This window comes from Drosophila novamexicana, unplaced genomic scaffold, assembly GCF_003285875.2.
Source record: "Drosophila novamexicana strain 15010-1031.04,08,12 unplaced genomic scaffold, DnovRS2.1 tig00000308-arrow-arrow-pilon, whole genome shotgun sequence".
NCBI lineage: Eukaryota > Metazoa > Arthropoda > Insecta > Diptera > Drosophilidae > Drosophila > Drosophila novamexicana.
Window position 1 is genome coordinate 1,484,944 of NW_020824799.1, and position 17,567 is coordinate 1,502,510.

The 17,567-nt window shown below is 41.9% G+C and overlaps 3 protein-coding genes across 3 annotated transcripts; 2 read left to right on the top strand and 1 right to left on the bottom strand.

The window, feature by feature from the left end:
* Positions 1-7,954: 7,954 nt before the first annotated feature.
* On the top strand, positions 7,955-9,820 carry LOC115759649 (regulatory protein zeste; the record flags this gene model as incomplete). The annotated part of the gene is made up of 2 exons (XM_030700637.1): positions 7,955-9,269; positions 9,462-9,820. Coding segments are annotated over 2 exons (1,674 nt in total), but the record flags the coding sequence as incomplete, so codon positions are not given.
* LOC115759561 (protein NASP homolog) lies at positions 9,783-17,469 on the bottom strand. Its single transcript, XM_030700527.1, has 5 exons — positions 17,348-17,469; positions 11,498-11,825; positions 10,825-11,435; positions 10,490-10,767; positions 9,783-10,426 (listed from the first exon to the last, which is right to left on the bottom strand). Exons 2-5 carry the CDS (start codon positions 11,800-11,802, stop codon positions 10,124-10,126), a joined length of 1,497 nt encoding a protein of 498 aa, XP_030556387.1. The 5' UTR covers positions 11,803-11,825; positions 17,348-17,469; the 3' UTR covers positions 9,783-10,123.
* LOC115759573 lies at positions 14,762-16,262 on the top strand. The gene is given in 2 exon segments (XM_030700539.1): positions 14,762-15,227; positions 15,304-16,262. Coding segments are annotated over 2 exon segments (627 nt in total). The 5' UTR covers positions 14,762-15,049; the 3' UTR covers positions 15,753-16,262.
* Positions 17,470-17,567: the final 98 nt, after the last annotated feature.

The following is a 17,567-nucleotide window of genomic DNA, read 5'->3' on the forward strand; positions in this document are numbered from 1 at the left end:
GCCAGTTAGTTATAAATAACCGGAATAAGTGCATAAATGGCGGCCTTGAATGCGTTTATTTTTGGCAAAGGCAAGTAACTTTCATTTCATTTCGTTTCATTTCACGTTGCCCATACGACGCGTTGCCCGACAATCCGTCGGCACGAGTTTACTCCAATGCCGGGCAAGCGGACAAGGCAGCCAAGGCAGCCGGGCTTGCAGCTGTCCGGCAACTGGGCCAATGTGAGCGAAAGTTTCTGCAACAAATCGAGAATTGCTCGAGCCGGCTACGGTCAGATCCCGTTGCTCTCTAAGCCTGCAATTAGTTCGCAATTTGCGTTGTCACATCTCGTTGCGGCCCACGGACCAAGCTCCAGTGCACCCACTGGCCACTTAAATTTAATGGCAACCTTTTGCACCACTCGCAGCACTCTGACACAGTTTATCGCCCACACACACCAATGAAATTATAATCCAATGCCTGTGTCGAAAGGAAATGTATATCTGTGTGTGTGTGTGCGTGCGTTCGTAGAATTAACTGCTTTTATCTAGTTATTGTCGCTGTTTACTTTTCCCATTGCCATGAAAACACTCTCCATATGAATGTGTGTGTGTGAGTGTATGTGTATTTGCCATATCGCTCAAGAGACAAACTATTTATTTAGGCCAAGAGCATTAGATTTAGTATGTGCCTTAGTGTAATTTCAACAAATTGCGCATTTGCTGCAAATCCCATTTACTTAATGATAATTCGCCTAGCTAGATTAAGGAGCACATCTGATAATGTAATTATTAACCCTGCAGTCATTTAGACATGTGTGGATATGGAATTTAGATATGAAATGGATATAGGTATGCAATGTGTTCAACAGGCACGGGGATACTTGTTTGATCCCCCTGAATGTAGATATTCTTGAGCTAGTCGGCGAGTCGTTCGATAACGCCAGAGAATTCAAACTTTATGTTTATATTCTGGTATACCATGACCACAATCGCAAAAGAACTTAAGATAGAGACTTTCGCTGGAATATACACACATATTTTGCATCATTTTGACGACCTAAAAATTGCCTGCGAAAAGAAAAAGCACAGCTGCTGCATAAAGGTCGATTTTAATATTAACAGTCTTTGATTTACTGAATTCTTTCTTAAAAAGGTTTCCTTTCTTTCGGTGGTTAGTTATAGCTCTTGAAGCAGCTGAGCACAAACACATTAAGAGTATTAAATATTTATTAAAGATTTAGTTACACTATAAGTACAATTTCCAGTATCGGTTCCATAGAAAAAGTAAGGGCTCCCCCAGGCGGACTTATGCTCATAATTAACTAGAAATTCCTCGAAATAAGTTTTAATTATCTTGGCAATTCGCAGGCGTGCAGTTTCTTGCCTGGGATACGGCCAAGACACCGAAATAAATAACTTGGCAACAATATTGCAATGCGCCTGGAACTTGGGCTAGAGCACGTTCCCAACTAAAATCTGCTGCGAAAACTCCTCTCTAGGTTGCTAAAATTGAAAGTGCAAGGAGCCTGCGGGGTGGCGCATAAATAAAACTTATAAAGCAACGTTTCATGGCGACGCCCGAAAGTAGGCAACGAATTTTCGCTTGAAAAGTGTGCGCGTATTATTTCTCAATTGCATTGCGTCATCTGCACGTTGACTGCGGGAGGGGAGGGGAGAAGTGATGTGGGGACCCTTAACTAGTGACTTTGTCTGCCTCGGCTAATTCATGGGGTGACCCCTTTTCAGGGGGGGAGCTGAACCAAAAGAAAAAAAATGTTGGGCCGCCGTTAATTGTCAAGGCAACAGCAGCGAATAAAGCGTTGCCAAGGCAACAACAACAAAAACAACAATACGACAATGACAACAACGAGAACAACAACAAGAGCAACAACACACACAACAAATGCGCAATCAGCTCGCCTGTCACTTGCATGAGTGTGCATATAGTATGTGAGCATGTTTGTGTATCTGTGTGTCTGTGTGTCTGTGTGTGTGTGTGTGTGTGTGTATGTTTGCGTAATAAAGTGCCACTTTAATTACATGCATAAAATGCCGCAGTACTCGAAAAGAGAAAACTGACTTTTCCACAAGTCTACCAGTAATTGTTGCACATGTTGTACAAAGTTGGTCTAGTTAAAATCCTTCATGGCCTTAAAAAACTACAAATTGGGACTATTTATATAGTCTGACCCTATTGCAAAGGGATAAGTTAAAGGTATATTGGTGTTGTGTATGTAACTGGCAAAATGGGGCATATATATATGACTGATAAACATCAGAAGCCGAGTCGATCTGGCCCAGTTCGTCTTTCTGTCCATATGTATGATTGTGTGTATAGAGAAGCTTTGAATGTAAGTCCTTCTATGGTATGTGCAGATCAAGTATGGTCAAAATGATCGGATAGTATTTGCAGATATTTCAGAAAAATTAACTTATTAAATGCCTCGTATATAGACACTGTTAAGTACCACAGCTCTTCAAAAATGCATCAAACTTGAAACAACGAAGCTAAACAAGAATCCATTTCTCACAGTGTAAGACTGAGGGAAAAAGAAGCACAGACGCTCCACATAAGGCGCAGCGTGCATGCTTGACTGTGTGTGTGTGTGTGTTTGTGCTTTTTGTATATGTATATACAGAAGGAAACTAGAATGTGTGTATGGGTTGAGGGTCCTCCCGTCTAAAGTACTCCTGTCTTTAATACCCTTTTAGAGGGTGTTATAAAATTGTCATGAAATGTGTAACGCATAGAATGAGACATCGCCGACCCCATATATATATTCTAGATAAGCAGCCGTCTATCTGTTAGAGGCAGTACCACTATGTCATAAAGCTAGTATAGGAACGAAAGGTCGAAAAGCAGTTTCAGATATCAATATATCTTGATAAGGCCCCGTATTTACTAGTTAAATCTTGCTGCTTTTATGTGACCCAAATCTCATCAATATTGCACTTCAATATTATATACCTAAAGAATCGGACGAAAAAAAACGTTTTTCTATGGACAAATATTTGTATTTTTTATTTAAACAATCCGTAAGAGAAATGTCTTTAAGGCTATTGAGTCTTCGGTGTGCCGAATAAATCCATACTTTCTCTTAGATAAATAACTAGGATATATTCTAGCGAATCATCATCATAAGATCAGACAGTATAGATTTTAACATCAAAGTAACTTCAATCAGCATTAGTTCGATTTTAAACGAATTAATTGAAAAAGTATTTTTCAACTTTTGTCTCTTTTTCCAGCTCATCTAGTTTTATACCCTTCTGAGGATGCCTCCGAGCCCTTTAAAAGAAGCAATTCTTGAACATTATCAACCTTAGAGTCGATATAGTCATCAACGTCTGTCTGTTTCTATGCCAGCTAGTCTTTCATTTTTGAAGCCGGACAACTGAACGTAGGTCCATCGGAGTGCTGTATTATATAGCTGCCAATCAGCTGAAAATAAATATTTATAAAAGCAGTTCTAGGCCATACACTCTTAATTTTGCAGCTCGTCTCGTTAGGAATTTAGTTTATAGTCGAAAATTGGAAATTGGAAAAGGCAGTTATATAACTTTTAATCCGCATTACTGCTTACAGTACAAAAGGTTTCGTTTCGTTTACGCCAAAAAACTTTCTATGCCATTTTCTCATTAGACGCGTAAACCCTGTAAGTTGTTCTCGACTCCTGCAACAGGAGCAGAAACAGGACAAAGTTCTCTCACCCTGCTTCAAGTATCCAGGCAACTGCAAACTTTTGCAAGTCACACAGCTATTGTGTATATATATGTGTGTGTGTGTGTGTGTGTGTGTGTGCTGCACACTCTGGCTCCAAATTGCATTGCGTAATTCTATGACATTGAGCAGCTCCTTGGTTGGTTCACTTGACTGCCAGGTGACAGATAGCATGTCAATGTCGACAAAATCGAGTTATTGTTGCGCCCGGTCCGCAGAGCTAGAGACAAATAGAGCATAGAGCATGCAACCTGGAGTAACTGCATGCATACGTGTTAATTAATTTCCGTCAAGATTGCAGCTGCCCTCGAGCATGATGATGATGACAAAGGCTGGCTTACCGCTTGGCCAGCCAGAGTCACGCACAGGTGACTCGCCCATCAATTATGGAAACAGGCAACAGATTTGCCTGCCATTTTATATTGTTTTCATTAAAAATTTAGCAAACTGCGAACGAGCGAAGAGCTCGCAGTGCTTGCGAACAGTCAAGAGATGTGTCCTGGAACGAGCTGTGGCACTTTGACACAACCTCACGTACTCGGTAGCTAACAAGCCAGCACCTATTTTCCACACAGGACATGCACATAACATTTTAAACCACATTTTCGAGCTGTTGCAAACTGCAATTATTGAGAGAAATGAAGTAAAGTCTAGTTTGCATATTGCAGTCAAATACTTTTAGCTGCGAGCTATAAAGGATTATGAAAAAATAATAATATGTGCACTTATATAACAAAAAGCTAAGCTACATTTGGCAGACGGATGAGAAGATAAGCAGACAAAACAAATAAAAGTTCTTTAGGTGGGTGTGCCCGACTAAGTGATACCCTATCCAACCAACACTCAAAACTACACATACTGACGCAGCCCTCTTCTTTCCTTTGGAAACTGCAATCCTGAATAGCTTCGACTTTTTACCTTATGATTTAGGAGAATATATGAATTAAATTTCAAGCCTATGGCTGTAGTAAATTTCGAGATCGACGCATTCACACAGACGTCCTAGTTCGTCGTCCAACATTTCAACATTTTGTGCTACCTTCTTAGATCGTAAATGCCACCTTCTGCCTGTTACACACTTTTTAGTATAAAGACCAATTAATTTTTAATTAACAATTACGTGAATACGCCCTATATTTTCTCTTTATATACCACAAGTTGTTTCTTTTGAGGTTCCATCAAGCCACCGTCTTTCACTTGCCAACGTAAAAGTTGAACTTAATATGCTTTGCTGTTTAATTACCGAGAGATACCATGCTGTCCCCTGGAGAGGTAACATTGATGAGTATTTTGAACGCCACGCAGCTGTCACATCGCAATTTTTGAGATGCTGCTGCCACAGTTAGCCGTATCATAAGTGTTAAACCAACTAAAGTAAATTAAGTACTGCCAAAGGGACTCAGCAGCCCTTGCCACTAAATGTCTCAATCGTTCGTTCGGCCTTCAAAGCAGCCTTTAATAACTGGCAGTGCAGTGGGAGATGCCACCTTTGGCATGTCAGCATGTCAGTTGCATTGCAACTAGGATTTAGCAGTGGACTTTTTAATTTGTTGTTATCCGCAGGATAAAGTGATAAAGAAAAATGCAGCCGTGTTATCCATACAATCTATCAATCTTGGGCCAAGAACTAGAGAGCCCCAATTAGGAGCTTTCTCTTAGACTCACACACTTTAACACAAATGCACACACACACATACGTTGTCCAAAAGTTCAATTATATTAATTTGTGTATACTATACAAAAACCTAGACCTAGATGTATTTAACTCTTAAAAGAGCACGGTCTCTGAACTAAACTTGCGCAAAAACAATGCTATGAGTTATTTAGACGATAACTATTAAAAAAAATTAACTAAGAGATTTGAAATAGATATTGTGCTAGAATCATGTTATGCAATAAATGCAGATTCAGACAGATTCCCAACATCCTTAATCTAGGAAAGAATCGATTAACTTATAATTTCTTTATACTCGACCGTATTGCACCGGGCCCGCGCCCATCTCTACCAGAGAATATCAAAGTTGAATAAGCTTTAAGCGTAAATAAATTTATAATACAAATAAAAAATATATTAAACCGAGAACTATTTGGTTTTACCAAGGCTGCCGCAAATACTTTTATTACATTAAACGAAAAACGCAAAGCGAACCACATATGCGGCATTCCGCTCGCACTTGCAATTCCAGTTGTTGACCAACATACACAGGGAGAAATGCCAGTGGCCTTCCGGATAGCACATATAACTATGACAGATGGTTGGGGCTCAACACATGCTTCTACACCTGCTCCATCAACGTACGTGGCTAAGTAGCCAGCGAATATATATATATATATATAGCCTGATTCATTTATCTGGGCAAAATTTAAATTGCAACCGGGGTCTGCGGCCTCGGTGGAAGGAAGGCCAACTCATAGGCAGTCCGGATGTCCGCCCAGCGTTGAGGTTGTGCGGCTCACATGCAAAATGCAGCACACACACACATTCCACGGATTCGGGACACATGGCGGGTCAGGTCTGATGGGGCCAGAGCATATAATTGAAAGTCTGAATTACGCGAGTTTCGCGAATAAAGTTTTTGGCACAATCAAATTGAATTAGTTTCGGGTCATTGTGCTTGGAATTGCAAATGCAATTAAGTTCCTTATTAAACTTCGCTTAGACACTTCAGAAAACCAAAAGATAATGCAATTTGCACGTAATAAAACAGCATTTTTGATGTCAGCACGTTGGGATTTATGAATCACTTGTGATTCCTTAATAAATGAAGTTGATTTGCTTTTAAGCTGGTAAACAAGAACTTTTGGGAAAATTGGATGTGTTTCCTCTTCCCTATGTTTTACCCTTTTCTCAGAGTTGATGCTTAAATGTTTTTGGTGTTTTGGCTTATTAAATCTGCCTGGGCATACGCATGCGGGAATTTAACAAACATTAAGGAATGAGATAAGGTGTTTGCTATAAGGTTAAAATGGGGTATACCCAATGAAGGATTAAGGCTTGGTATTTGGTATAATTGGTAAAAATGGTTTAATTCTAATGTATGTAACAGAATGCAGAAGGTTTCTACGATTCCATAAAGTTGATCTAGTCATTTACCTATGTCCATTCTTAGAAACTATTACAACTAAGAACTTCTTCCCACAAATTATGTATATAATCGATTATTCATTTAATAGAATAGCTAAAAACGTATGAATGTCATGGTATAATTTAAACTGATTAGGAATATTTTAAGACTTTGGTATATAAACACACTTGGTTGATCTCATTTTAAGAACTTCAAATGCCTGTGACAACCTCTGGGCGTAAGACAATTCCGGGCTACAACAATTTTGTTTGTTTTTTTTTTTCATTTTATTATTTAAACGACATCTCTTTTGATAAGGCATCTCCACCGACAAGACCAAAGCCTGGAATCTTATAGAATCTGATAGAAATGAAGCGCCGTCTAATGTAATTACAATATAATTTGAATTTCATACGTCAATATGTACATCATAATATCTATGTGTGAATATGTGTAGTCAATGTTGCATGTTGCATGTTGCATGTTCATTAGCGCCATCTCACTCGCACGCATTTTAGTCGCTTTGATTTTAGCATCCACCTTAATATATCTCTATCTGCGATTATATCGCTGATCTATCTGTATATTTGTATTAGACTCAACTTTCGATGCTCTCAATTCTTTCAAAACTCATGTTGTACATTTGTTTTCTCTACTTCTTTTCTTTTTTTATAGCTTCAAGCTAAGACAAACAATTTGCAAAACGTAGTAAAACGAGAAATCATCAGAAAACAAAAACAAATAGTTATAACAAAATAACATAAACAAAATCAAATTGAAAAAATCAAAAACATAACTGTAAATTGGTACATATACTAGCGTTAAACAAAAGCAACAATAACTATAAAAAACAAACAAAAAACCAAAAACAAAGAAACTAACTACAACAACAAGAACAAACGCCGCTCGTAGTTTTCTTTTGTGGCACAAGCAAAGTTACATTTTGCATAGTAGACTTTTAGGCGCCGCACACAATTTAGTAAACGCAACAACAACAACAACAAACAACAGACAACAACAACAGCAACAGCAACACCTTCAATAGCATTCATCAGAACATCGCAAGCAAGCAAGCAACCACCAAAAGCCACAGCCACCAAAAGCCACAGCCACAGCCACAGCCCAAACCACCACGAACAACATGAGCTTGAACAAGATCAAGAAACGCGACAGCTCTGATTTATGACTGGTGCGGGCCAAGGGCGCCGGCTCCGGCGCTGCCGTCGGCGTCGGCGTCAGCGTTGGCAGCGGCAGTCGCTACAAGGTGACCGCCCGCTGTGTGCCAGAAGTGAGCATCACATCGCCCACCAGTGTCAGCCAACAGCAGCAGCAGCAGCAACTGCAACAAGAACAACATGAAGCACCGAACAAACACATAACGCTGCTGCGCAGCCGGTCACAGCCAACGTCTAACAGCATTTTCTCGCCAGGCTTAGGCTTGGCCGCGGGCGGCGCCACTCTGGTCGAGGAGGAGGACTTCAGTTTGCTGTCAACGGAGCAAGTCACTTGGTCGGCCAGTGGCAGCGGCGCCAACAAGAATGTGCTGCAGCGTCAGCTGGCGACAACCACGCAGCTAGAGGAGCAGGAGCAGCAGCGCCAGCAGCTGCAGGAACAGGATCAGGAGCAACAGCAGCAGCAGCAACAGTCTTTGAGTGACATTGAGCCGCCCAACGAGCTGACACCGCTGGTAGAGGAGCGCTGCGCCGCTGCCACAATTACGGCTGGAGCACAGAACCCTACGACCAATAGGTATAGCCACAACTCGAAGACCACGCGTTCCTGGCCAGTCATCTATCGCAATCCGCATCACTGTGACTACGAGGCGCTCTACGTGCAGCAGCCACCGGCACAGCCGTCATCGCAGCCGTTCAAGCAGAACTGTTATTCCAATCAGTTCAAGCAATCAATTGTCTACTCCAGCAGCAATGAGGAGCTACCGGGCGGACCAGAGCTAGCGGAGGTGACACCCCGACAAACCACATGTTACTATTTTGCGCCCAGTCGGCGCAACAGCATTTATGAGCATCCCTCGTCTGTGGTCGGCGGCTCCTTGCAGTTTGACGGTGCCAGCAACGCAGCGACCACAGCGGCAGCAGCTGCCGCCGTCGAGAGTCTGAGAAGGAGCAACAGCATCCTGCTCAGGCAAAACAGCTGCGCCAAGGTTATACAGCGCAGGGGTAGCGGCAGCGCCGGCGCCGTCGCCTTGGAGACATCCACATCGCTCAGCTCACAAATGGACGGCATGGGCATGGGCAGTGGAACTGGTGGCAGCGCCTGTTGCTCCAGCTGCTGCATGGGCCCGCCGCCCGTCCTGTTCCTCTTCGTCACGCTGCTAATGACCACTAGCGCCACGGCCATGTTGTGTGCCGCCATAATGACTGATCACTGGGAGCACGTAACATGGGATCGCAACAGTCTGGATCGTTACTCGAATCGATCGGGCCTGCATCTGGAATGGCTTCTGGATGATCAGGTGGCTATGCTTAAGCCAGATAAAAGAGGTAAGCTCTCAACTTATCCCTTAATTAAATTCTATTACAAAAAAAAAAAATAAACAAATTAAATGTGTAAAGACGTTTCACTGTAAAAATTAGAATTCCCCCTGAAAGGATTTAAATTATAATTTAAGATAGCATAATAGTCGACATTCCCAATATTTACATTGATATAATTTTATACTTTTTACTTAATAGCTGATCATCGTTTTCGACGCGATTCCGTTTTTTTGGTGCCAATGCACGGCGGCATCTGGACGCTGTGCATCGATCTGCCCATTCCACAGCTGCAGGAGTTGCGCCGCAATCCAAAGTTTCCACGCGGTGCACCGCCGTGTGTCAACTACTTGGCCGGGTCCATGGAGAACGCACGCGGCGAGGAGCAGCGCAACGATTGGCAGCACAGTGAGTCACAGGTCATCACACTGCAGCCGCATCTGAGTACGTATTATGGGCGCAATCCTGCCCGAACCAAATCCATAATCCAGATCTTGAGTTTGGACACACTTTGTTCAACAATTTTCGTTTTGAGGCAATTATACTTTTATTATTATTGATTCATTCGTTTTGCTCTCGATACCGTTTTTTCTTTTTAATAGTATAAAAACATTATTTTATGTAAGCACTTAGCACTAGTTGTGATTGTAATCTTACAGACTTATAGAAAATGATTGTAGTAAACAGCAAAAACAAATAGCATAATCTTAAATAGGAATATTGGGGAAGGATAAGCATGTGTATAAGTATGTTTGTGTGAGTTTTAAGTAGCTGATGTATTGGTGTTGCTGGTGTTGTTGGTGTGCGTGTGTGAGTGTGTGTTTGTGTGTATTTAACTGGAATGTGCAGACTTCGAGCGACTTCTAAACAGCAGCACGCTTGGCAGGCGAACAGACAGCTTCGGCCTCCGAGCTAGGCTCTTCGGGCTTCTTACGTTTGATCAGATGCGTGATGTCTGTGGGCTTGTTCGAACTGCTACTGATGGCCGACGAGGAGGCAGCAGACGCTGTGGCCGATGAAGAACTGGACGCAGCCCCATTGGAAGCAACAGTGTCCCCACCAGCACGGGCTGTCGATGAGGAGGCAGCTGCATCCCCACCGTTGTTGCTGCTGCTGCTCATGGGCTTGATGTAGCTGTCCAAAGCAGCGCGCACCTCTGCTATTGTCTGCAATGATTGGATAAGTATTAGCATCAGAATCATTTCCATTCATGTTTCTTTGGCACTTACCTGTGCCTGTGTTTCTTCGATCTCTTGAATCTTGACCAGAATCTCTTGTCTGGTCTCCTCCAAGTCCAGCATGTTGTTCTTCTCACGCTCGGTTGGGTTCTCCTTGCTCTTGATCTCGGAAATTTCTTCCTCGATAAGCACGCTAGAGTTGCGCAGAGCTGCGGCGCCCTCCTTGTTAAGCTGCTGCATCAGATATGTAAGCCCGATCTTGTAGTGCAGCTCGGCCAGCGCCCGACGATTCTTTTTGGGCAGCTCCGCATGTATCTTCAAAGCTTTCTCTGCAAGCAATTAAATATTAAGTGGACTGCCAATTTACAATTGCTTTGATCTGTTACCGTAATCCTCGCGTGCCGCATCCAGAATACCATTCTCGAATTCGATGTTGGCCAGCTCCGTTTGCACATCAGCCAGGTAAGGCAAGCCGCTGAGACCTTGGCGCGAAAAAATCTTGGTCGCCGCCTCGAGTATCTCCCAGGCCAATTGAAGACTGCCGCTAACACCTTCGCCCTCTTCGTTTTCTTCCTCGGCCTGGTCCACATCCATTGCTGCTGGTGCACCGTTGCTGGTGCTGGCTGTCACCTCGCCATTAGAAGTGCTGGGACGCTCATCCTCGTTGTTCGATGCAGCAGCGTTACCATTGCTGCTGCTCACTTCATCCACTCCCGTTGGTGGCTTGGAACTACCGGCTGCCTCTTCTGGCTTAGACTGACCGGCATCGCCCGTGGAATCGGCCTCGTCGGCATCACCTTCTTTAATGCTTTCCAGCTTTTTACCATTTGTGGCTCCGTTTACTTTGGGCACAACTGGCTTATCTCCATTCGCTTCGCTCTCGCCCTCTTCATCGTCATCCTCGTCCACATCCTCTTCATCGTCATCGGCTGCCTCGTCGGGCACATCGATCACTTTGTTCTCATCTAGCGCCATCGCAATCAACGATTTGGCGTAGCTGCAAAGCAAAACAAACATCAAGTTATTTCAGTCACAGCCCTGAATTCACAAGCTACTCACAGCAACAGTGGCTGTCCCAGTTCGTCGGCCAATTCGCCATACACCTCCTCGTATAGCTGGCACACCTGACTCAGTTCATCGGCTGCCTCGTCATAGCTCTTTACTAGAAAGTTGCGTGATCCCTGACTAAACAGCTCCTTGCCCTTAAGTATTTTCTCGGCACGCACTTGCTCCGGGTTAACAGCAACATCTGAAGGCACCTTCTTGTCGGGCGTGGTGTCCGCAGCGACGGGCTCGATGGCTGCCTTCTCTGGCGCTGCATCGGCAGCAGCCGTTGTGACAATTGATTCAGCTTCGGCGGACATTTCGGCGTTCCTTGCGAAGTAAACTGCAAAGATAGAGAATACTTAATTTGTGTATATATATGCATATTACTATATATATATACGCTAGTAAAAAATTGGGTGGCCTTGCTGAAATCAAAATAATAACATTGCGAATTCAGGTGGCTCCGAAATTGTTTCTAAAGTTCACGCCAACTGAGGACAGATGAGAAGCCACAACACCATACGTCTATGGACTCGATTCCCACACCTTAAAAAGTGGCCATCATAGAACTTAACTAGGTTCTTCACATCGAGCGGTCTCAACACGTTCAACAACCCCATTTTTCATATTGCGGCCCAATCAGCAAACTAATTAAATGCTGTATTGAAACTTCTTACTATCTTTATGTTTATCAGAGAATGTTTGTTCTGAATGACTTTGGATGCAGCTGTTTCAATTTTGGACGTTTGCCAGGAAATGGGTAGAATCAATTCCCTTTCTAGAAACAAATGTTCATATTGTCTGTGTTTTCCGGACAAATTGAGGAAATTTTACTTTCTAGCTGCGCAACGCAATCTAGGACTTTCGCCCCTCAACTTAAACGATGTAAACTAACGTCCGACTTATAGGAGGAGCATTTCGTGGGCACTTTATTCCTTATCTAGTTGTCGTTGTCGCTTTCGAACGTTTTTGAGATTTGACTACCATTTCCATCTGTCTGTCTGTCCAGAATCTAAGAAAGCTCAACAATACTTTACTTATCTGATAAAACCTTTAGCTTTAGCACATCCTCAGTTTTCTATGCTATATTTTATCCCTGATCGGACAATAATCACCGTAGTGAATCAAGGCTGCATTTGCCAGAGAGTGGAACTGAGGGAAGAAGAGTTTTTGTATCTATACAGCGAAACAGATGCAGGATATTCCCTAGTCGGGCACTGCCGTCTAGAGCACTATTATTTATTATCGTAGTATCTAGATGTAAATAAGTTCATTAAATTTTTTAATTTTTTAAAATTTATTTATTCTTTTGACTACCTCAATTGTATTTAATTAGCTTAACACAACATAGATTTGCGCTTAATCTTTTGATTCCACACATAAATTCCCTGCTCCCAACACAACCTAACAACGTATGTAGAGATTGTGCCCTAGACGTCACCTTCGATGTATGTAGAGAGACCGGCGAGAACGCAAATAAATAATACACTTTATTCATATTTCTCGCATTCGTAACGCACTCAGCTTACTGCCCGCCCAGACACAACTTTCACAGCATATACCACATATTCATTTATCTGGCTCACTGATTCAACTCATCCATACTGGCTTAAAAAGTTCGCCTGCTTTCGCGCTGCCCGCACATTTCACAAGTCATTAACGCAAATCCCCAATGGAAAGATTCCGAATCTGGCCCAAATCCTTTGAGTACATTAAGCAGGAAAAAACCAAAAGTGTTTTGGTCGGGTGTGCTCGACTGGGAGACACCCTTTTAACTAGCAACAAGCTGCAGCAAAACATATATTCTTTAATTTCGTGGTCTATCTGAACGTATTTCTAATTAATAATCTATAATTGATCAAATTTTGAAAAAAAATAAAAAGCATGGGCATCATTTGAAAAAAAAAACTATATCTACGCGGGCAATAGAAGGACCTACATTCCAAAATTCGAGTCTCTGGCTCTAGTTCCCTGATTTTGACATACATGCGCACAAAATCATAAGAACTTTTGAAGCCCACATGCAATGGGTAGAGGGTATTGGAAAGCATCCAAAAGTGCATATACACAAAAAGCGTCCGTGAAACCTTTGTAACCTTTCAGACAATGACACCAAATACATGCACACAGTAATTACCAGCAGTTAGTAACTAAGTTAAGCGCCGAACCACAGTCGATATTGAAGCACACACGTGTACCCCTTCCCAGCTCGATGTCAGGCGCCCTTCGTTCGAGCGAGCGGACAGCAGAGAACCAAAAAAAGAAAAGAATGTAATATATAAAAAAAAATAGGTCATCATGTGGTTTGGCTTGTGGCTGCTCGCCCCCGTGAACCACGAAGCTCTGTAAATCGCGATTGCCACTTTGGTTTTTAGGCGAGTTTGTTTTGTCCGCCAGCGCGTTAGGATTTTAATTGGCACAGTCTGTGTATTGCATTGGGTAATTGGTTTTACTAGTGCCATGATTGTGGGTATTATGCGACAGTTAAAAGAGAACGCGCATAGCTGGGTTTAGATTTTAAAAGCCCATGAGAAACGTAAAAAAAAATGAACATCGATACGGGGGAAAAGTTATTCAATGCAGCCAAGATACAAAAAAATAAACGGCAAATCGAATGAAATTCATCAGATAACACTTGGCTCAATGCTCACTAGAGTAATTACGAAACATATGCAGACCCACGGAGGCGTACCTCTTCAATTGGGGAAGCCCGCTTTATAAATTGTTCATATAATAAGAGAAAATGTCCGCCAACTGTGAATGCCCGTTAGAGGAATTTTCAATGCACTACATAGACTCTAAAGCTAAAGCTTTCAAATCCAATAGATACTGGCGAAAACGTAGCGATATCGATTAAATGTTAGAAAAAAAGTTATCATTTTGAAGTTCGTAAAAAAAGTAAGAGAAAACATTTTCGAAAGATTATTCCTATATCCTATTTCCTACAATCTCATATGTGTAAAGTATGGTAGAACTAGTGAATGTCAAGTTTGATAAAGATATTTTAAAAAACAAAAGATCACAAGAACTTAATTTTTGACGAATCGTTCCTATGACAGCTATATGATATAGTTGTCGGATGTTATTTGTATTATACTCATATGTAAGCAGATCAGGAAAACTAATAAAGTTTGGCTAGGAAATCTATATTAATAAAATATTAAAAAAAAAAAAAAAAAACCGAAATTTCGACTGACAGCGGTCCGATCCGGACGTTTTCTACGTATGTACTACCTGATACTCGGTTGTTGATACTGATCAAGAATATGTAAATATACATTCTAGGGTCGGAGATGCCTCCTTTTATGTGTTACATATGTCATGTCATAAGTATAATACCCCCTCTAAGGACGGACTTGTTCAGCTTGGAACATCTAATTCAGGGAACATGCTTCAAAGCACAACATCTACCAACATCTACACATCTCTGTGAATAACCCTGAGCTTTTATCCACAACAGCAGCTATTGGCTTTTGCTCTGCATGACATTCCATTATTTATGTTTCCTCAATCTTTGTAAATAATGCCCCCAAGTGGATATTGTGTTTACATTTAATATCGAATATGAGGTGCAATGAATTAAAATTTGATTTTGATCGAACAGGAATGCAAAACCTGTCCATATCCTGCTCACTCGTCTGCCTCATCATTCTGGGCAGCGCCGCTTTGGTGGGCGCCTTCGGCGTCTGCCAGCGTCAAATAAGTGCCATCCTTATTACGGGCGTCATGTATCTGCTGGCGGGTAAGCAGCATCGGAGGCCCAACCCGCAATCAAATAAATTGATCCCAACTAAATGTTCTCTGTTCTCCGTTTACAGCTCTATTTGCCCTGTTCACGCTGATGATAATACACTTTAAACGGCAGCAGGGACGCCCGATGTTGGACAGCGACTACGATGGCACCGTCGATGGGATTGTGGCGCGACCGGGCGGAGTCGCTATTATGGCCAAACCGCTGCTGGGCGCACGTGTATTCCTAACTTCGTGGAGTCTGGACCTGGGCTGGGGCGGCGTTGTGCTCTGCGCCATAACGTCGGTGCTATGGATTCTGCTGTCAAAGATCATGCGGTACAACCCCTTCTCGGCGCTCATGATTTAGCTAAACGCCCTGCCGCTCAGCGGCTATGGCAGCTATGACGGCTACTATGGCAGCTACGGCAGCACCAACAGTAACAGCAGCGGCACCAGCGCCAGTTTCTTGCTGGCTGGCGCCACATCGTCGACGCGGCAAGCGGAGCATCGGGGCAAAGGCAAATACATACTTTGAATCTCCAACTCTCCCACTACGAAACTAATTCCTGATCTGTCTCTCTTGAAATTCCACACTGCATATTAAACGGTTGATTTCGATTACTTTGAATGCGCGCCCTCTACTCAGTTATCAGTGTTGGAAAATGTACCAAAAATATGAAACCGCAACAGAATCAATTGCCTTGTTCTTATATTATACCGTATACTTATACTTATACATATACTTATACTTATAAAACTATATCTTATACTTATTGTAAATCAAATTTACGATACTCTCTCTGTCTCTCGCTCCCTCTCTGTATCAATGCAATTTTTGTATACATTATATTTAAATACTGAGCAACTCTTACACACCGCACATTATACAGGCCATAAAAACATTTGTTATATAGCATTGAAAATGTTCGGAATTTATTTACAAATACCAAAACACGGCTTTTGCTTCGAAGCTCTTATCTAGTAACAATATCGCTTGCATAGCAATTTCTAGCTTATCTCAAATTAATGGGCCGAAAAATAATGTAGTACTGTTGCTTACAAAATAATACAAAAAAAAAAAAAAGAATAGGTTAAACCAATACAACTATCAAAACTATTCATAGAGTGCTATAAACTATGGTTTACTAAACTTATTGTATTTGTGTATTAAGAGCATCCACTGAAATATGTTCTTATAAAACCAACAAGTGTATTTTTATGCAAACGCTTTGCCTTAACAAAAAAAACTTACCAAATTATATTATTTAAAATTATTTAAATACAAAAACAAACTGCAGTTTCTTTTGAATATGGAACGCGTGGGCGATCGATCTATTAATAACCATTTAAACAGCGACACATCTGTCGAATTGGACGAAAAAAATTATTAATTTGTTAAAATATCAGGGGAAAACGCGAACGCAGGTTCATTAACACTGTGCTGCTGCTGCTGTGGAAACAAATTAAACAAATATGCAAATGAACTCGCAAAAAAAAAATTACAAAAACATTAACGAAAACATGTGCGACAATTTCGCCAAAGAGAACGTTAAGATCAATAAAAGTGCGAATTGCAGCTGAGCGAGGATCTTCATTGGTTTTGGGCCAGGGGAGAGAGGCGGCAGATTGAGGGAAGGGGAGAGGAGCGGCATGTGCCCAAAAACAAAATGGTTGCAGTTGTTTAATTAACACGCACTGTAAACAATTAAATATGTATGCATGTGGTTTGGTGTACATACATTTGTATAGGCATGTGTGTGTTCGGCAAAAAGATCGAGATTACAAAACAACGCAAAAAAGTTCATTCACCTGTGTGAGTGCGTGCGTGTCTGTGTGTTTTTGTGCGCGCGTCTCAATGCGCCTGTGCGTATGTGTGTGAGCCCGCCATTCGCTGCCAGCCACTGCAACCGCGCAAAAAGACACACACCGGTAACGCTAACGGACATTTATTTAACACAAGAACTACAAAACCATTCGCATGTTTGGAGTGTAAATGGTATTGCGACAATTAATGGCGTTTTGTACACGAGATTCGCAAATTCGCATGGCCGAATGTAACTGTATGCGTGAATCCGTGAGTTTTTATTTCAAGCGTCTGCATAGGTATTTTGGCATTTAACAGACACTTACCTGTGTGTTGAGTGTCGTTATTTTGATAATTTGTAAAGTATGCACACTTTGTAGCAGTTTAATTACGTTTATTTGCAAAAAATATACGAGCTAGCGCCGCGAAATGCTAAAGAAGACAGAGGAGCTATCGGTTGTCTATCGATAGGTATGGCAATGTTTATGGTCACATTGTCGAAACACAAGTCGCTTGCACACTTATCGATAGTATAAAAAACATAGC